Raw genomic sequence first — 20,279 nt, forward strand, 5'->3', positions numbered from 1 at the left:
GATGTGTACAAAGCACCCCTGCAGGGAGACCACAACCATCTCTTCATCAGACAAGGAACTGGGCTTCAGGGACAGGCTGTCTTCAAGACAAAATTGACCTTCCGGTAAGCCTGGGAATTGAATTGAGTTGAAGAGGTTAGAAAGTGCTGAGTTGTGCTTGACATGCAGTCAGATACAGATAGTCCTCGAAACTAACCAAAGAGAGAAGCAACCTAGAAATAAGGAGAAACTTCCTGACAGTTAAACAATCAGTGGAACTCCTTGCCTCCAGAAGCGGTGAATGCTCCCAACAGTGAAAGTTTTTAAGAGACTGGCCAGCCATTTGTCCGAAATGGTATAGGGCAGGGGTAGGCAACCTTGGCTCTTTTATGACTCGTAGACTTCAACTCCCAGAATTCCTGAGCCAGCATGGTATAAGGTTTCCTGCCTGTGCAGGGGTTGGACTAGATCAGGGGCAGGCAACCTTGGCTCTTTTATGACTCGTGAATTCAGGAATTCTGGGAATTGAAGTCCACGAGTCATAAAAGAGCCAAGGTTGCCTACCCCTGGACTAGGTGATCTCTAAGATCTCTTCCAACTTCTTCTATTATTATTGTTGTTGTTGTTGTTGTTGTTATTATTATTTGGTTTAGTGACTGAAATTACAGCAGCACTTAAAAAACTGATTTATGACTATTTTCCACACTTAACCACCGTTGCCACATCCCCATGGTCACGGGATCAAAATGGCGACACTTGACAATTGACTCATATTTATGACGGTTGCAGTACGTCTGATCGAAAGGATGGGATTTGTACAACAGTGTGTCAGCTCCATGGGTCCTGGCGTTGTTTTATGGGAAATGAATTAGCGTCTCCTGGCATGCTGTTGGCTGAATTGCAGTAGTTTGGCAAAGGCTTTCCAACATGCCACTAAAATCCAAATTAAAAGCAAGACAGTGAAAGAGAGGGGCAGATAGCTGTGGAAAGTGAGAGGAAAGGAAAATGAAATGCAGAATAAATGTATTTGGTAAGAACAGGGGTCTTCAAACTTGGCCCTTTTATGACTTGTGGACTTCAACTCCCAGAATTCCTCAGCCAGCAACGCTGGCTGAGGAATTCTGGGAGTTGAAGTCCACAAGTCATAAAAGGGCCAAGTTTGAAGACCCCTGGGTAAGAACTTTATTCACAGTGACCATTCACCAAGCAGTGTGACAATGACAGTCTTGCGCTGGTAAGCCGATTAACCCACATATTTGATGGCGTGTTGCCGTTTTTTCTTTCAAAACGCCCCTTCCCTAAGCAAAGTATTTCCACTGGGTTAATTTGTCGCAGGCCACATTCGACAGACAGCGCCACGCACAGGAAGATGACCCTCTCCTTGGCAGACAGATGTTCAAAAACGCAGAAAATCCGTATTCTGCCAATGGCTGGTCGTGATCCAGAGTCCCAACGCACAGAAATGATTAAGGTATGCATGAATCAAACCCCATCCTTGCCCTCTCCTCTCTTCTCTAGCCGGACTGTAAATTTAGGCTGGCTTGTCATTAGTGTCTTGGCCTTGCTGCTCAAAATCTGCTGATCTGGGATCTCCACAGTGTTAAATTAACCTAAGCTATCATAGGGTGAAGACCCCTATACCTTGCTGAATATGCTCCTTGTGTCATGCTGAGTGAGCAACTCTCCCCCCCCCCAAAAAAAAAGATAAAGATCTGCTAAACCAGACATGTCAAACATAAGACCCGGGGGCCGGATGCGGCCCGCAAAGTGGTTTCATGTGGCCCGTAAAGCCATCCTGGAAACAGTGAGGGAACGGCCCCTGCTGCCTTGGCCCTGGCCCAGGCCGGCTGGGAGCCAATGTACAATTTTGTGGTGGCCATCTATGCTGAAATGCATTCAGTCTTAGCTCCACAAGGCCATCTGGAAACAGTGAGGAACCAGCCCCTGCCACGTCGGCCCCACCCCCTGGGTGCATGCTGGGGAGGGGTCACCCTTTGTGAGGAATGAAGAAATGGACCATGCCTTGGCCCTTGCCCTGGTTCCACCCCCTTCTGCCAGAGACCCTCAGATCTGTCCCACTCCTGCCCAGGCCCCCACAGGCACCCTTGACGCAAACGATGTAGAGCTGGCCATGCCCACCCAGTAGGCCACACCCACTCCATGCCCACCCAGTATGCCGCACCCACCCTGGCCACACCTACCCGGCCCCCCAAGGGCAACCACAATGCTGATGCGGCCCTCAATGAAATTGAGTTTGACACCCCTGTGCTAAATGCATCAATTGATGTATCCCCATGTACAGTTTCCTTGCTTTGCCTGTTCTGTTTCTGTTCTGAAACACAGCCCAGGTAGAATTCTCCCTTTATTTTGGGGCTAAGGTGCTGGCCTAGAAACTAGGAGATGGTGAGTTCTAGTCCTGCCTTAGGCATGAAAGTCAGCTGGGTGACTCTGGGCCAGTCATCTAAAGATGGAGAGTTCTAGTCCCCCTTTAGGCGTGAAAGCTGACTGGAGAACCTTGGGCCAATCAGCGGAAGAACTGAGATAAATAAATGAAAAATGAATTTTATTTGCACACTGGTTACTCCTCGTGAGCTAGGGTGGGCTTCAATTCAGAGACCACCCTGGTTGAGAGTGATTTTCAGCCCCCCCCAGCACGGAACCCAAGAAAACAACCCTGACTTCTGTTCTTTTCTCCTGCAGAAAGAGGAGGAACGGCTGCGAGCGTCTATTCGTAGGGAATCCCAGCAGAGAAGGATGCGCGAGAAACAACACCAACGGGGTCTGAGTGCCAGTTACTTGGAGCCCGACCGCTACGACGAGGAAGAAGAAGGAGAAGAAGCCATCAGCCTGGCCGCCATCAAGAACAGATACAAAGGCGGGATACGAGGTAGCCTTCTCCTGCTCTCCTCTGGAGTGGTTCCACTCGGTCACTCCCAGTACCTAAACCACTATGGCTAGTCCAGTACCTTGGGAGAGGCACCTAGTTGGGGAAGCCTTGAACTTATCATCGTGGTAACTTTGGTCACCACAATGTAAAAAAGATGTTGAGACTCTAGAAAGAGTGCAGAGAAGAGCAACAAAGATGATTAGGGGACTGGAGGCTAAAGCATATAAGGAACGGTTGCTGGAATTGGGTATGTCTAGTTTAACGAAGAGAAGGACGAGGGGGGACATGATAGCAGTGTTCCAGTATCTCAGGGATTGCCACAAAGAAGAGGGAGTCAAGCTATTCTCCAAAGCGCCTGAAGGCAGGACAAGAAGCAACGGATGGAAACTAACCAAGGAGAGAAGCAACCTGGAACTAAGGAGAAACTTCCTGACAGTGAGAACAATTAACCAGTGGAACAACCTGCCTCCAGAAGTGGTGAATGCTCCAACACTGGAAGTTTTAAAGAAGAGATTGGACAGCCATTTGTCTGAAATGGTATAGGGCAGGGGTAGGTAACCTTGGCTCTTTTATGTCTTGTGGACTTCAACTCCCAGAATTCCTGAGCCAGCCATGCTGAGGAGAAAAGGAGAGGTTTCCAAGCTGAGCCATGCTGGCTCAGGAATTCTGGGAGTTGAAGTCCACGAGTCATAAAAGAGCCAAGGTTGCCTACCCCTGGTATAGGGTTTCCTGCCTGAGCAGGGGGTTGGACTTGATGACTTCCAAGGTCCCTTCCAACAACAACAACTACTACTACTACTACTACTACTACTACTACTACTACTACAGAAGTCTGGATGAAAGTTCAGTTAGGGACAGTCTACTACTACGTCGTCTTCTTCTTCTTCTTCTTCTTCTTCTTCTTCTTCTTCTTCTTCTTCTTCTTCTTCTTCTTCTTCTTCTTCTTCTTCTTCTTCTCCTCCTCCTCCTCCTCCTCCTCCTCCTTCTCCTCCTCCTCCTCCTCCTCCTCCTCCTCCTCAGTTGGTCATCTGTCAGCTTCTTTAATAGCTGTTTGCCTTTGCAAACATTACAGCTGGGTTTTATCCTTTTAATTTGTACCCTGCGAGTTCTTTTCACCCCGGCTGTTTGCTTTCCCTCGTTCTCTCTCCTTTTTTTGCACAGCGCAGCCTTTGCTTGTACAAATAAGCTTATCAGTATCGTCGATCCCGTTTGCTTGGTGGACATTTTCCACGCTGGGTTGCATAGCGAGGCTCCCCCCCCCCATCCCCATCGTTGCTTATTCCAACCTGGTCTTTAATCTCCAGTTTCTAAGCTGCACTTGGGAGTTCTAAGCTTTGTTTTCCGGCCTTTGGCCTTTTGGTGTGTAACGCGTGTTTTCTCTTCCAGAGGAGCGCGCTCGGATTTATTCGTCAGACAGCGATGACGGCTCGGATGAGGAGAAAACACAGAGGCTGCTCAAAGCGAAGAAACTCAACAGTGATGAGGTGAGGGAATCCAGACGAGGCTGGACATCAGCTGATAGTTTCTCCATGGCTGTCGTTAATTCTGGGTTGAGGTAGAGCGAAACTTTCATTTAAAAGACAATCGTGATGTGTCTGACCAAATTTGAATTCGGTCCCCCCTGAAATAACAAGCAAGTATGTTGTTTTTCAAAGCCTTTGTGGACAGTCAAGCTAATTTACTTCACTCAGAACAAGGTGAGGAACGAAGTCCCTTTTATGACTTGTGGACTTCAACTCCCAGAATTCCTGAGCCAGCTATGCTGGCTCAGGTATTCTGGGAGTTGAAGTCCCACAAGTCATAAAGGGGCCACGGTTCCCCACCTCTGATTTAGCTCAACCTGCATCCTTTATAAAATAATAATAATAAAGGCAATAAATATGTGTACAGGGAGTCCTTGACTTACAATCAATCCCTTAGTAGCCATTCATAGTTACAGCACACCTCCCCTGGGTTACTTACGATCTGGATTCCAAGTTCCGACAGCCACACACGCGCGCATACACACACTGAAGTCGCATAATTGCATTTCGGGTGCTCAGCAACTAGCCGGCATTGAGGACCATTTGCATAACCACGATTTACAGTGGGTTTGTTGTTTTTTGACAAAAACCAGCATTTACCTTTGGTTTCTGACAGAAAAAATACCCATTGCAAACACCAGATTCACTTTAATGACCACGGTGTTACTCTAATGACTGTTGGAAAAAAGATAAATTGGACATGGTCAGTTTGTGACCAGTTGAATAGAATAGAGTTGGAAGGGACCTTGGAGGTCTTTTAGTCCAGCCCCCCACTCAAGCAGGAGAACCTATACCATCTCAGGCAAGTGACTGTCTAGCCTCTTCTTAAAAATCTCCAGTAATGGGGCGCCCTCGATTTCTGGAGGCAACTTCTGTTCCACTGGTTAATTGTCCTCATTGTCGGGAAGTTTCTCCTTAATTCCAGGTTGCTTCTCTCTTTGATCAGTTTCCAACTATTGTTTCTCGTCCTGCCCTCTGGTGCTTTGGTGAACCAACTGGCCCCCTCTTCTTGGTGGCAGCCCCTCAAATACTGGAACACTGTTATCACGTCTCCCCTAGTTCTTTTTTTCTTTAGACTAGCCAAGCCCAAGTCCCACAGCCGTTCTTGGTATGTTTTAGTCTCCAGGCCTTGGATCATCTTAGTTGCTCTTCTCCGAATTTTTTTCCAAACTCTCAACATCTTTTAATGACTGACATATAGTTGTAAAGTCGGGGTCCCATCGCAGTCATAAGCCGAGGACTACCTCTGATAACCACCCTGACATTTTTCAACAGTTTATACCATTTGCATCTGTATGTGATTCTACAACTGTGGTACACTGATGCAAATGGGGTAAGACCATCGACGACACTCAGACCGAAAGAACGTTCTCTTCCCGCAGTTGGTCCATCCGATCGACGTTTCATAATACTGTGGCCACGTGAACCACGTATGGGAAAGAACCAACAGGTCCCGGGGAGTCTTTCAGGAACGTTCACATCCTTTCCCCTATTTTGCCAACTTACAGAAGTGTGGGGAGGGGTCTACAAGGCATAGAAAACATGTCCAAGAATAATAATAAAAAACAATTTCAGCAAAGCAAAGCCAATCCAGAGTTGGAGAGCAGCCTGGGGGCCTAGTGGTGAAGAATGCTGGCCTCCCACAAGGAAGGTTGAGAGATCAATCCTAGGCAGCGGGGCAGATGTTTCTCTATCAGGGCACAAAGAGAAAATGTGTGCTGTGAACTTTCCGTAGGCGTCAGGAAGGGCAGCCAGCCAGTAAACGCTCATCTCCATTCAGTTATCCTAACCACCTAGAACAGGGGTAGGCAACCTCGGCTCTTTTATGACTCATGGACTTCAACTGCCAGAATTCAGCTATGCTGACTCAGGAATTCTGGGAGTTGAAGTCCATGAGTCATAAAAGAGCCGAGGTTGCCTACCTCTGACCTAGAATAAAGGAATTCCAGGGTCGGAAGAAAATATAAATATGTAAATCTAGAGCTGGAAGTGATTTCAGAGGCCACCCAGCCTGTTCCCTGCTGTTGCAGAAATCCATCATCAAAACTCCCTTGCTTGAGAGCCATCCAGCCTCTGTTTTAAAAACCTGCAGTGGTGGGGTCATGGCTGGGGAGCGGGCAGCTGATAAACGGAAAAATTATCAGCAGTTTTGTGGGGTTTATTGATTCTGTCCTGAACTGAACTCCTAATAACAGATAATGGAAAAGGCGGCTTCGTTTTCCCCTTTTTCAAGCTATCAAGCTATTCAGTTTGAGTGTTATTCAAATCCACCACAGGGTGGTGCTTCAGCATTAAACAAAAAAAAACACACACAACCCATAGCACATGTGACACAAATATTGTGGTCCATCCAGACACTTGCGTGTTTTTATAAGAACCTCCTTTTAATCACAACTCATCATTGATTGCTTAAAAATTATTTAGAAGGGTTATGTTTTGGGAGACCGGTTACAGGGGGAGAAGCTTTGGATTTTTCAAGATTTTCCTAAGAACCTAGAAGAAATGTATTTGTCTGGAAGGCAACCATCTCTATTAAGATCAGGAGAGAAACTCAGCCCTTGCTCAGCTTACTGTCATTATTCAGAATTTATACCTATTTAGAGCTGTAAGCAGTTAATAAGACTAATTGCCAAGTTACTTCTGGGCTCAGCAGAAGCACCAGGATCTTGTATTTAATTAGAAACAGTTTTCCCACTCTGAAGAATACATTTCACTTTTTCAGTGTTTTAATATCCTGTAGCCTGTTTTCCATCTTTGACGTGTTGTGTGAATTTAATAGTTCTGATGTTCACACAACAAGTGATTCTTTTTCATCTCCGGCTGAAGAGAACAAATATTTGTTCCAGGATACTTGAAGGAAATAGATTTAGGAGGAACCTCATCCCCAGATCCTGCCTTGTGTTTGAAATTTCTTTCTTTTTAATCGCAGGAGGGTGAGCCTTCCGGTAAGAGAAAAGCTGAAGATGACGAAAAGACCAGCAAGAAACAGAAGAAATATGTGATCAGCGATGAGGAAGATGAAGATGAGGAGATGTAATAGGCATGGACTTTGAACATTGGTGATAGGGTGTTTTTTTTTAAAAAAAAAAAATAGAGACTATATTGTTCTTTTCCAACCATGATGTAAGTAGATTCCATGAAGAATGGGGGCGGGGGCGACATTTGTATTAATGATATTAATGTGAATAAAACTTTTTGTGGGATTTTTTTTTTTAATGTGGTGGGATTGGTGTGTACGTTTGGTGACCAATTTGGGGGCCTGTGCCTCTTTCATCGTCTAACACAGGGCTTTTCAACCAGTGGTACGGGTACCACCTGTGGTACATTGGCACCTGGCCGGTGGTACGCGACCATCCTAGAAAAGTGGTAGTGGGGGAGGGGAATGAGCTGAACCGGTGACAGCACCACACAAGCCTGAGCGAGAGACGGCTGGAGCTCCATGGCTGTCAGGGCTCAGCAGAAGCGCCAGGATCAGTGCCAGGCTCCAGCTGGAGCTCGGCGCTGATTCTGGCGCTTCTGCTGAGCCCAGAAGAAGTGTCAATCAACTGGAATGTTGCAGCATCTCCAGGGTCTTGTGATTTACATTCAGATGCTTGGCAACTGATTCATATTTATGACGGTTACAGTGTCCCAGGGTCATGCAAAGTGACCAAAACCTGCTGCAACCACCCAGCAGACGGGGGGGAATAAAAAACAAACACCCCCCACCCCACTCCCGCTGCCAATCCTCAACAGAAATGCTCACAATGAAAACCTCGGACAGGAGCAGTGGCGTAGCGTGGGTTGTCAGCACCTGGGCAAGGCACACACCCCCCTCCACAGTGGGCGGCGTCGGCGACCCGGCGGCTCGGATCAGATTCGCACAGCCAGCACTGCAGAGAGAGTGAGCCAGGCAGGGGCAGAGAGCTGCGAGCGCGAGCGCGCCCCCCCCAGATGTTGCGCCCGGTGCGGCCGGCCCCCCCTGCACCCCCCACGCTACGCCTCTGGACAGGAGGAAGAGCACCGCCGGGTGGGCAGGCAGGTGTCTTGTTCGGCTGTGCCTTGGGGGGGCACTTTTTTCAGTGCCATTGTAACTTCGAACAGTCACTAAGCGAACTGTTGTAAGTCGAGGACTACCTGTACTTTATCACTTTTTTCCTTTTTTGGGGGGAAGGTCATCAAGTTTTTGACACCTTGCTAGGTGATTGGTGGTACTCGGATATTGCCATATCCTAAAAGTGGCACAATGGGTGAAAAGGTTGAAAAGCCCTCGTCTAGCATAGCACAACCAGGATGGGCAGACTCCGTTGTCTGTACCCAGAAAAAACTTCCAGAGATGTTTTTGACATTCTGTTCACCTTGGGCAAAGACGGGGTACCTGCGGGCTCTCCAGCTTCGGTCAGGATATTTGTTGATTGGGGATGATGGAACATAGAAAAGCTGATAGGAGTTTGAGGATTGTCAGAAGGATGGGAAAAAGGAAAGGCATCAAGCAATCATTGGACCGGGATGGTATAAGGCAGGGGTCTTCAAACTTGGCCCTTTTATGACTTGTGGAGTTCAACTCCCAGATGCCTGGCTGAGGAATTCTGGGAGTTGAAGTCCACAAGCCATAAAAGGGCCAAGTTTGAAGACCCCTGGTATGTCCTGCCTTGAGCAGAGGATTGGTCTAGAAGACCTCAGGTCCCTTCCAGCCCTAGGATTCTGTGTTCTATGTTGTAACTGTGTAGCAGTGAAGGGATAACAACTCCCCTTGGACTTTTTTTCCGAAAAGAGCATCATCGCATGTCTGACCACAAAAGAATTGTATGTATTGCAAAGCCATCTTCTCACCCTTCCCCTGTATTAAACCATTATTCTCAGCGCCTTCATCGCTTAGGGCCAAACCACAGTCATTTTCCTGTGGGGTTTTCTCAGTTTCCCAGTAGCCTATCCAAAACCTGGCTTTTCCTCCACCCTTCCTTCTTCTTCTTTTCCTTTTTTTTCTTTTCATTTGGGGGCCAAAGTTTAGATGGACACGTTCGCCCGTCTAATTGACTCCGAACTTGTGAGCAATTAACATCCACGAGAAAGTCCTTGTGACTTTTCCCTGTGTCATTGCACAGCCATTGGGAAAGTCATGGGTTCCCTTAGGGATCTTTTCTTTTTTTTTTTTTGCCCTCCCTTTCTCAAAACTTTTTTTTACAAAAGTGCTCCATAACTTGCTAGAAGTTTGACTTGGTAATGTGATGAATAGAGTGACCTCAGAAGGGATGTGAATTCTCTTCCTTTTCTCCAGTTTTATCAACTCTTACCAGTTTGGAGTTTCTTTTTTTTTAATGGGACAGCTCATATAAACCTTACCCTAAACCAGTGATGGCAAACCTTTTAGAGACCGAGTGCCCAAACTGCAACCCAAAACCCACTTACGTATTGTTGGGTGCCGGGTGGGCGTGGCCCATTCAGTGTGGGTGTGGCCCATTGGGTAGGCGTGGCTGCGGTGGTAAAGGCAGACGGTGGGACTAAAAAGTTCAATCCATCCATTCCAACTTTGCGAGATCTTTTTTTTCCCCGCAAGAAGTTGAAATTGACTGATTGATTGAACCTTTTCTTTTTTTTGCACACGGTGGCGGAGGCCTAAAGCAAAAAGGTTTTATAAAACCCAGCTAAAGGCCTAGGACTGGGGCGACGGCATGCATGCATGCCCACAGAGAGGGCTCTGCGTGCCACCTGTGGCACGTGTGCCATAGGTTCGCCACCACGGCCCTAAACTAATGTTTCTCCACCTCAGCAAGTTTTAAGATATGTGGACTTTAATTCCCATGCAGGCTGGAGAACTCTGGGAGTTGAAGTCCACACATCTTAAAGGTGTTAAGGTTGAGATGCCCTAATAAAACGTCTCAAATCCTTCGGTGCCCTGTTCAGTGTGAGTACGAACACCTCTATTTTGGGAGTTGCCTTTGCCGTCTTCCAAACATACTGACCTCAAATTTTTTTCTGCTCTGGGTTTGAACTGTTCAGAGTCATTGGCTCAGGGAGGGATGATCGCTCTTAACCGTTAAGCATTGGTCGCAAAGTTGCTTCTTTCTCACCATCGCAACTGCGAATGGTCACTAAGCCAGGCAGTCGCTAAACAAGGATTACCTGTATTTAAAACATGTTTATTTTTCCCAGCCAGAAAACCCTTCAGGAGCAGCTTGCGTACAACGTCTGAAAAGTCCATTTACGGGACACCACGCGGAAGGAAAGAGGAGGCAGGAAAGGAAATACAGGTTTGCAAACCAGTTCTTAAGAGGTAACTACCGTGATTCAGTTTACAGCTGAAAACTCTGCTGGAAATGAAAAGGGCTGGTGGATTGACCCTGGGGCTGTGTCGCCTCCCTTGGCTGCTCTTGGGTACAGTTGAAGGAAGAAGCTGATGGAGGGGGTCTTCCTGTAGTAGAGGAAGAGCTGGAGGGAGAAGACAACCTATCCTTCACTGGGGGTCAAGTGCCAGGGAAATCAGGAGAATCCAGGCTGTTCAAATGTGTATAAAGATTTATTGAAAGCTTAAGCCAGTGGTGGCGAACCTATGGCACGGGTGCCAGAGGTGGCACTCAGAGCCCTCTCTGTGGGCACACGTGTTGTTGCCCCAGTCCTAGGCCTTCAGCTGGATTTTATAAAACCTTTTCGCTTTAGGCCTCCGCTGCCATGTGCAAAACAACAAAAAAAAAGGTTCAGTCAGTCAATTTCAACTTCTCGCAGGAAAAAAAAAGTTCTTGCAAAGTTGGAATTGATTGATTGAACTTTATAGTCCCACCCAGTCTGCCGTTACCACCGCAGCCACGCCCACCCAATGGGCCATGACCACCCAATGGGCCATGCCCACCCAATGGGCCACACCCAGCCAATGGGCCACATCCACCCGGCATTCGATGCATAAGTGGGTTTTGGGTTGCAGTTTGGGCACTCGGTCTCTAAAAGGTTTGCCATCACTGGCTTAAGCTCTCTACAGGAATCTGAACTACTAACGGCAAGGGAAATTAACAGGAGTTAAGACTAGAAAGGCATTCAAGGTGGGCTGGATTTAGATCTCTTGTGAGCGTGCAGGGATTCATGACTGATGATGCATTTGACCCCCTCCCTCAGGCTCAGCCTGGTCGTCTTCTACACTGGGCTTATCCAGCGTTTTTCCTTGTTCCAGGTCCCACCTTTCCTGAGTTTTGACATCACTTCATCTCTCCTCCTGCCTTTATTTGACGTTGCAACCCCGGTTCTCTTCTGTCTTTCTGCAGGGCATTCCTGCTGTTGTGTTGTAGCTTGTTTTGGTTGTTTCCCCCCCCCCAAACTCCTCCATTAAAGCAGGGCAAAGGTGATGTGACAGGAGGGAAATGTGGCAGATTATCAAGATGTGTTTCTATCAGGTTTTGGAGTACAAGGCCTAGATGAGGGCCGTAAACCTCAAGGTCACTTCCTTAAGATTCTGAAATCTGCCCTGTAAGGTCCCAGACTTTGAGAGGGGCAGTTCATCCTGTCTGAACAGGGGAATAAAATCACCCCATCGATGTTGCCTTGAAAAAATGCCAAGATAACAATGGGAGGGAAGCATTTTATTGGCTTGGGGATTACTGTAATCTCTAAGCACCGCCGATTTGAACCGAATCGTTGGGAGCGCCATTCCAAGTTCCAACGCTCCCCTCAGCAGTTCCAAACCTAATTCCATTTGGAAGACTACAAAAACTCAGTTCTTCCTGGTATTTTTTTCAGATTCCAGCAGCTCACGTTGCATTGTTAAAAGGAGAATTGTATGTCTTGGACGAAGGAATGAAATGGCAAGCCAAAGACACACACACACACATACACCTACACACACACACACATAATTTCAGCATGCCAGCTCTTTTTCTCCCTTCCACTCAGTTTCCTTTCGCATGATGTCTTGGGGGGAAAAAAAAGATTTAAAAATAAAACGTAATCTGGGCAGGTTCAGCCTTGTGCATTCTAGAGTAGGTGCCTAATAATAATAATAATAATAAAGTTGAAAGGGACCTTGGAGGTCATCTAGTCCAACCCCCTGCTCAGGCAGGAAACCCTATACCATTTCAGACAAATGGCTGTCCAGTTTCTTCTTGAAAACTTCCAGTGTTGGAGCATTCACCGCTTCTGGAGGCAGGTTGTTCCACTGGTTAATTGTTCTAACTGTCAGGAAGTTTCTCCTTAGTTCTAGGTTGCTTCTCTCCTTGATTAGTTTCCATCCGTTGCTTCTTGTCCTGCCTTCCGGTGCCTTGGAGAATAGCTTGACTCCCTCTTCTTTGGGGCAACCCCTGAGATATTGGAACACTGCTATCATGTCCCCCCTCATCCTTCTCTTTGTTAAACTAGACATACCCAATTCTTTCTTGGTTACATTTAGATTCCACCTTCGTTACTCACTCACTACTCCCAAACAACAACCCTGTGAAGTCGGTTGAGCTGAACGTGGGACCCCGCTTCGTCCCCAAACACCCCATCAGCTTCTTTGACCGAGGATGGACTTGAACCTGGTCCCCCCAGTCCTCATCCAGCATTGTCCCTGCTACGTCTGACAGGGAACTCTAGGCCTTGTAGTCCTCACATACCCGGAAGGTGCCAACTTTGAAAAACCTACCCTAAGAGCATTTTTCTAAAAAAAAATAAAAAAAAAATGCAATTTTTGATCAAGGACCAAACAAGATGGCTCCAAACTCAGATCTTGGGGAAGTCAGCTCACTTTAAAACAGCTCTTATGTTCCCATTCAATGTTCTCCAGCTTTGCGGTGGAACAAACCTCAGCTGAACCTCTTTGACGTTTGCAGATGAGTCTTGGAACAATTCTGATCTCCATCACAAAGCATCACTATTGGCCGGCAGAGCCCTGTTAATCCAGATAGATCCTGGATCCAGGCTGGGGACACAGCAGCCTTGCATTGTCATTAACAATAGGCATACACACACAAAAAAACCCCTCTTTTTTTTCAATCCAGAGCTGTTACAAATTGTCTGTTTGGCAAACTCTCCCTATTAGATGCTTCTGTTTATTTATTTTGTTTTGTTTTGCTTTGCTTTGCTTTGAGATTGAACTGAAAGTTTCCTTAAAAAGGAACCCAAGGTTGCACTTGGGCACCCTCTTAATTCATTGTGATCTCTCGAGATTATATAAGAATCTGCTTTCCTCCCCCCCCCCCCCCCCCCCCCCCCCCCCCCCCCCCGGTCTTTCAGAAGGTGCCCTTTATTAGGGGAGGGGGGAAGAAATGAAGCTGTTTTCAGAACAAGCACTGCCCTGAACCCTTTGCTCCTTTCTTTGTGCTGTAAGTAGGCCACAGATAACTAAGCAGTTCTCTGAAAATGGAGAATGTTAATTGCCTAGCAATTTGGGGTTATGCATACTTTCCAGGGGCTTAATTTAATTGTTGCAAAACTATACTTTGAAGCCACATGAGGCATCGGGCAATTTCAGGTTTGAGATATGCCTGTATGAAAATAGCATTAGGGATAAGGGGGAGGGAGGGGCAGTCAGTCTAGACTGCATAAACCCTGTGTGGAAACTTTGCACGTGATGCGTCCATTGTTTAGGTTGGGGAAAGGCTGGTTGAGCAATACGGATTCTGACTGGCAAAAATCGATATTGCCGCCTTGCAGAGTTCACAGAAGTTCTCGACTTCAGCTGCAGCAGCTTTTCGGTGTTCAGATCAAACAAGCACACAGGCAGTCCTCAAGTTCCCACCGCGACCGAGCCCAAGCTTTTATGTTGCTAAGAGAAACGTTTTGTTAACCGAGTTTGCCCCCCATTTTACGACTTCCCTTGCCACCGTGGCTAAGGGAATCGCGCCGTTTGTTAAGTTAGCAGCACGGTTGTTAAGTGGATCCGGCTTCCCCGTCGACTTTGCTTGTCAGAAGGTCGCAAAGGGGTGTCACATGACACACACACACACACACACACCGGGACTCTGCAATCGTCCTAAATAGAAACCGGTTACCAAACATCTGGATTTTGGCCATGTGACTGTGGGGTTCTTGCAAGGGCTGTGTGAAAAACGGTCATAAGTTGCAACTCTGAACGGTCACTAAATGAACTGTTGAGGACTACCTGTATTAAGGGAGAGAGAGGTGGGGTGGAGAATACATGAGACTTAGTGGTTCTGGGCAAAGACTCTTAGCCAACACACTACTAGGCTGCATTAACAGAGGGATAGAATCAAGATCACGTGAAGTATTAATACCACTTTACAATGCCTTGGTAAGGCCACACTTGGAATACTGCATCCAGTTTTGGTCACCACAATGTAAAAAAGATGCTGAGACTCTAGAAAGAGTACAGAGAAGAGCAACAAAGATGATTAGGGGACTGGAGGCTAAAACATATAAGGAACGGTTGCTGGAATTGGGTATGTCTAGTTTAATGAAGAGAAGGACGAGGGGGGACATGATAGCAGTCTTCCAATATCTCAGGGGCTGCCCCAAAGAAGAGGGAGTCAAGCAATTCTCCAAAGCACCTGAAGGCAGGACAAGAAGCAACGGATGGGAACTAATCAAGGAGAGAAGCAACCTAGAACTAAGGAGAAACTTCCTGACAGTTAGAACAATTAACCAGTGGAACAACCTGCCTCCAGAAGCAGTGAATGCTCCAACACTGGAAGTTTTTAAGAAGAGACTGGACAGCCATTTGTCTGAAATGGTGTAGGGTTCCTGCCTGAGCAGGGGATTGGACTAGATGACCTCCAAGGTCCCTTCCAACTTTATAATTATAATAATAATAATAATAATAATAATAATAATAATAATAATAATTATTATTATTATTATTATTATTATTATTATTATTATTATTATTATTATTATTATTATTATTATTATTATTATTATTATTATTAACCCTTCCATCATACATCCATCACCAACCAGACAGGATCGTGGAATCTCTCTGCGTGTCAGCAAGTTTGACCTCCATTCAAGGCTTCAGAGAGTGTTGTGCTTCAACAATCCTTCAAACTGCCACGCGTGGAAAACAACTTGGAGGTCCTGCATCTCAAGAACAAACAAGGGGCTCCTTTTCTTCATCTTTGTGTACTTAGACAACCTTGTTTGCCACTTCAAGTGTTTTCAAAGTTGGCAGCTTTGCTGGCTGGAAAATTTCTGCCGTTGAGGTCTTTACATCTCCAAGTTGCCCAGTTTGAAAAATCCTGATCCAATATGTACTTCTGATGCTGCCATTGAGATTAGTAACCATTGGTGGCCTGGATGTCTATTTAAAATGGTGGCCAACACCAGAACTGATAGTAAGAAGTTCCAGAATTTAAATAGGTGTTGTTTAAATTAAGGGAGCAGAGCTAAAATATTCATTGCTTAAGTATGCATCATGCAAGGAAGTACTTGGCTTTTATAAATCCTTGAATCTCCCCACGGTTAGCTTCTATGGGTAACTGAGTTTAAATATTGCAAGGAAGGAAGAAAAAAAAGTATTATACACACCTGGTTTTGTGTCTTCACTTAACCCACTTTTTCAGTGAGGTATAAAGTCCCAAATGCTGCAATCTTTCCTCTTCAAGAGTCTGTGGGTGTGGGTGTGGGTGTGTGTGAGAGAGAAAGAGTGTGAGAGAGAGAAAGAGAGTGAAAGACTGTGTGTATGTATGTTAACCACTTCGTCACTTTGGTTGTCCTTTAATGTGATTAACTGTACATTTTCTCTGGTTTTCTAGACTTGTTTGGCAAACTAGGGGATGCCTGTTAATAAGGTGGAGATAAAAAGACAACAGAGAAGAAGACATTTCCAGGATGAAAACAGAAGCATCTCCTTCGATGCCTGCCTCCAGTTCCCCTCGTTTACCCTCCTAATCTGGTCTGCTATTCAGAGTTACAGTTGCTGCTAAAAACAGAGGTCCAATCTAGTTATGGCTAATGAATCCTGACCTCCAAAGGGGACTGCTTAGTCTTTTTAAGCCATTGAAGCAAAAGAGCATGACCTCACGGCAGCAACTCATGTTCCCTGACAGAGGTGGGAGGGCTGGAAAACCTCACTCCTATCCGAAGCTCGCTTGGCAGGGTCCAAAGCGAGCAGAACGCTGTGATCTGAATAACAGGAGAAGCAAAATTGTTCGAAATGACCCAGTTAGGGACTGTTGTTTTGGACGTTCCTGACTGATTTCGTGGAACATTCTGTGCAAAGATGGAGGGAGGTAAAGAGAGAAGAAGGGGGGGGGGGGGGGAAACACAGAACATTCCCCATAACAAGTAACTCTTGAGGATGAACACTTTGCTGCAGTCTAATGAATACATGATGGACTTGAAAGATCTCCCTAAGAAATGGATAGAGAAGCAAACCAGAAACCAGCTAAGCTTCTTTCACCAAAAGAAGAGCTCTGACAGTCCTTGAATTCGAACAGTTGTGTTCTGTTTAGATCAGGAAATCTAAACAGTTGTAATAGTAGTAGTAGTAGTAGTAGTAGTAGTAGTAGTAGTAGTAGTAGTAGTAGTAATAATAATAATAATAATAATAATAATAATAATAATAATAATAATAATAATAATAATAATAATAATAATAATAATAATAAAAAGTTGGAAGGGACCTTGGAGGTCATCTAGTCCAACCCCTGCTCAGGCAGGAAACCCTACACCATTTCAGACAAATGGCTGTCAGTCTCAAAAACTTCTAGTGTTGGAGCATTCACCACTTCTGGAGGCAGGTTGTTCCACTGGTTAATTGTTCTAACTGTCAGGAAGTTTCTCCTTAGTTCTAGGTTGCTTCTCTCCTTGATTAGTTTCCACCCGTCGCTTCTCGTCCTGCCTTCAGGGGCTTTGGAGAATAGCTTGACTCCCTCTTCTTTGGGGCAGCCCCTGAGATATTGGAAGACTGCTATCATGTCCCCCCTCGTCCTTCTCTTCGTTAAACTAGACATACTCAATTCCAGCAGCCTTTCCTTATATGCTTTAGCCTCCAGTCCCCTAATCATCTTTGTTGCTCTTCTCTGTACTCTTTCTAGAGTTTCAACATCTTTTGTTGAATCTGTTTAGATCCAATCTTGGCAACTTTGATACTTTGTAGACTTCAACTCCCAGAATTCTTGAGCCAGCATAGAGATGTGTCCTGGCCGGCTGGGGGATTCTGGGAATTGAAGTCCACAAGTCTTAAAAGTTGCCAAAGTTGGACACCCCTGGATTACAATGTCACAGTAGCATGATATCCTTGAGGTGTCTTCCTCCAGAAACTCAGCCTTTGCTGGAATCTCTCGATGTAATCACACCTCAGAAATGCTGCCGACTATTGAAAGGAACTAAAATGTGTAAATCGGTTGTTGCGTAGCTATTGCTAGATTGCACTTCCACCTTTAACAGTTTCCTGGACATCGTAGGAGATGGCCACGTCTAGCTTATTCATGGTTGAGCTAACCTTCACCTCTGCAGGACTGTTTGATTACGGAGATATTGAAATAACTGATTTCTCCACTTTACTTTTCCTTGAAGACGTGTCGCTTCTCATCCAAGAAGCTTCTTCAGTCCTTCAAGAAAAAACAAAGCCCAGTTGTCATGGGACAACCATGACCTGGATGACTGAGAATCTCCTCAGACATTGCCTTCACCACCAAGAAGCTTTGGCATTACAGGCTTCCTGAACTGAATCAGAGGCCTAAACTGAAGCTCAAATAAAGTACATTTCTTTCTTGCCCATAAAAAAACAAGACAGTTTCTTGATCTAAAGATTGATTGACACGGTCATTAATGTAGCTCCTCTAGTTGTTAATTGACATACATGGATGGATGGATGGATGGATGGATGGATGGTTTGAGGGACGGACGGACGGATGGGCAGACAGACAGACAGACACACAGACAGACACACAGATAGATAGATAGATAGATAGATAGATAGATAGATAGATAGATAGATAGATAGATAGATAGATAGATAGATAGATAGATAGATAGATAGATAGATAGAAGTGTTAGACTGTTTCTTGAAGATGCCTTTTGAGGGAACATCAAAGGGATACAATGAACAAAATGAAATAAAAACTTAAAAACTCCAGGACATGAGTGAGGAGATGTCCTAGCATCCAAGTGCAGATACTCTTAGTTGTCCCTCTGTTCTTCAGGTCACCAGTTCAGAAAGCAAACCGAGGACCGGACATAGTTCCACATCTACTTATGGAACACGAAACACAGACACAACAATATTTGTGAACTTGGAAATGGGAGGGATTTAGAAGTGCCCAGCCATCTTTTTAACTTGGCTCTTTGCCTTCATTTCAGGGTGGCCTTTTCTGGTTTGCTGACCTCAAGAGCTCAAGAGTAGAGAAGGTCTTCACCAAGTCTACCTTCAGGGATGGCTGTGCCACACACCAGCTTAAGCTCTGGTCACCCCCGAGAGCAAAACCATTTCAAATGCCAGAGGTGTTTGGATCGCTGGGTGGCAACCGGTTGTACCTTGCTCTTGACCTTTGAATGACAAGAACTACTCCAAGCTTGACACAAATAAATATCGGAGGGGCTTGTTTTTCTTGCCTGCTTAGTCAACTGCCTTCAGTTCTTTCTTTCTTTCTTTCTTTCTTTCTTTCTTTCTTTCTTTCTTTCTTTCTTTCTTTCTCTCTCTCTCTCTCTCTCTCTCCTTTTCTCTCTTCTCTCTCCTCTCTTTTTTCTCTCTCTCTTCTCTCCTCTCTCTTCTCTCTCTTCTCTCTTTTTTCTCTCTCTTCTCCCTCTCTCCTCTCTCTCTTTCTCTCCTCTCTTTTCTCTCTCCTCTCTCCTCTCTCTTTTTCTCTCTCTTCTCTCTCCTCTCTCTCCTCTCTCTCTTTTTTCTCCTCTCTCTCCTCTCTCCTCTCTCCTCTCTCTCTTTCTCCTCTCTCTTTTTTCTCTCTCCTCTCCTCTCTCTCTCTCTCTCTCTCTCTCTCTCTCTCTCTCTCTCTCTCTCTCTCTCTCTCTCTCTCTCCCTCCAGTTACAAGCAAGAAAAATGCTTTATGTAACAAGCTACTGGGGCCTTAAAGACATAAGCTTTAGTTGAGCAGGATGTTAATCCATTTGCTAATAAGCATGCTTGGCCTTTTTCATGTCCGATGTTTTGGGTGACATTTAGATAACAGCAGAAAGCAGCACCGAATGAAAATAAGGGATATTTGTCTGAAAATAGTGAATTGGCTAAATGAACAAAAAGCTTTAGTTGTGATTTAAAAAAACAAAAACCACTAGCCTTTGATTTAAAAGGGATAGTACTTGCCTTGTGAATAAATCGGTCTGACATTTTCTCTTAATACCACTTCAGTTTTATTTAGAATGAAAGAGAAATAATATTGCTCTTAGTACATTTGATCATGCACTCCAATTCAGTCTCATGATTCCGATGAATTTTAATAATAATGATGATGATGATGATACCTGGTTGACACCTAGGATGCTGGCAGCAACCCGTGTCAACCATCAGCACCAGCCAATTGGAATGTTCAGTTGACTGAGGTTCATGTCTAATGAATAATAATAATAATAACCTAGAACTAAGGGGAAACTTCCTGACAGTTAGAACAATTAACCAGTGGAACAACCTGCCTCCAGAAGCTGTGAATGCTCCAACACTGGAAGTTTTTACGAAGAGACTGGACAGCCACTTGTCTGAAATGGTATAGGGTTTCCTGCCTGAGCAGGGGGTGGGACTAGATGACCTTCAAGGTCCCTTCCAACTTTATTATTATTATTATTATTATTATTATTATTATTATTATTATTATTATTATTATTATTATTATTATGAAGAAGAAGAAGAAGAAGAAGAAGAAGAAGAAGAAGAAGAAGAAGAAGAAGAAGAAGAAGAAGAAGAAGAAGAAGAAGAAGAAGAAGAAGAAGAAGAAGATGATGATGATGATGATGGAAGGGACCTTGGAGGTCATCTAGTCCAACCCCCTACTCAGGCAGGAATCCTATACCATTTCAGACAAAGGGCTGCCCAGATGCT

The 20,279-nt window shown here is 45.3% G+C and overlaps 1 protein-coding gene across 1 annotated transcript in view; it reads left to right on the forward strand.

Moving 5' to 3' along the window:
• LEO1 (LEO1 homolog, Paf1/RNA polymerase II complex component) overlaps positions 1-7,592 on the forward strand; it is a gene marked incomplete in the record, with an annotated part of 20,352 nt that extends 12,760 nt beyond the window's left edge. Inside the window, 5 exon segments of the mRNA XM_015823709.2 lie at positions 1-104; positions 1,315-1,450; positions 2,680-2,866; positions 4,253-4,350; positions 7,319-7,592. Of these exon segments, the coding sequence (XP_015679195.1) occupies positions 1-104; positions 1,315-1,450; positions 2,680-2,866; positions 4,253-4,350; positions 7,319-7,426 (633 nt within the window).
• Between the last annotated feature and the right edge of the window lie 12,687 nt (positions 7,593-20,279).

Source organism: Protobothrops mucrosquamatus, unplaced genomic scaffold, assembly GCF_001527695.2.
Source record: "Protobothrops mucrosquamatus isolate PMUCROS unplaced genomic scaffold, P.Mucros_1.0 scaffold1956, whole genome shotgun sequence".
In the NCBI taxonomy this organism is placed as follows: Eukaryota; Metazoa; Chordata; class Lepidosauria; order Squamata; family Viperidae; genus Protobothrops; species Protobothrops mucrosquamatus.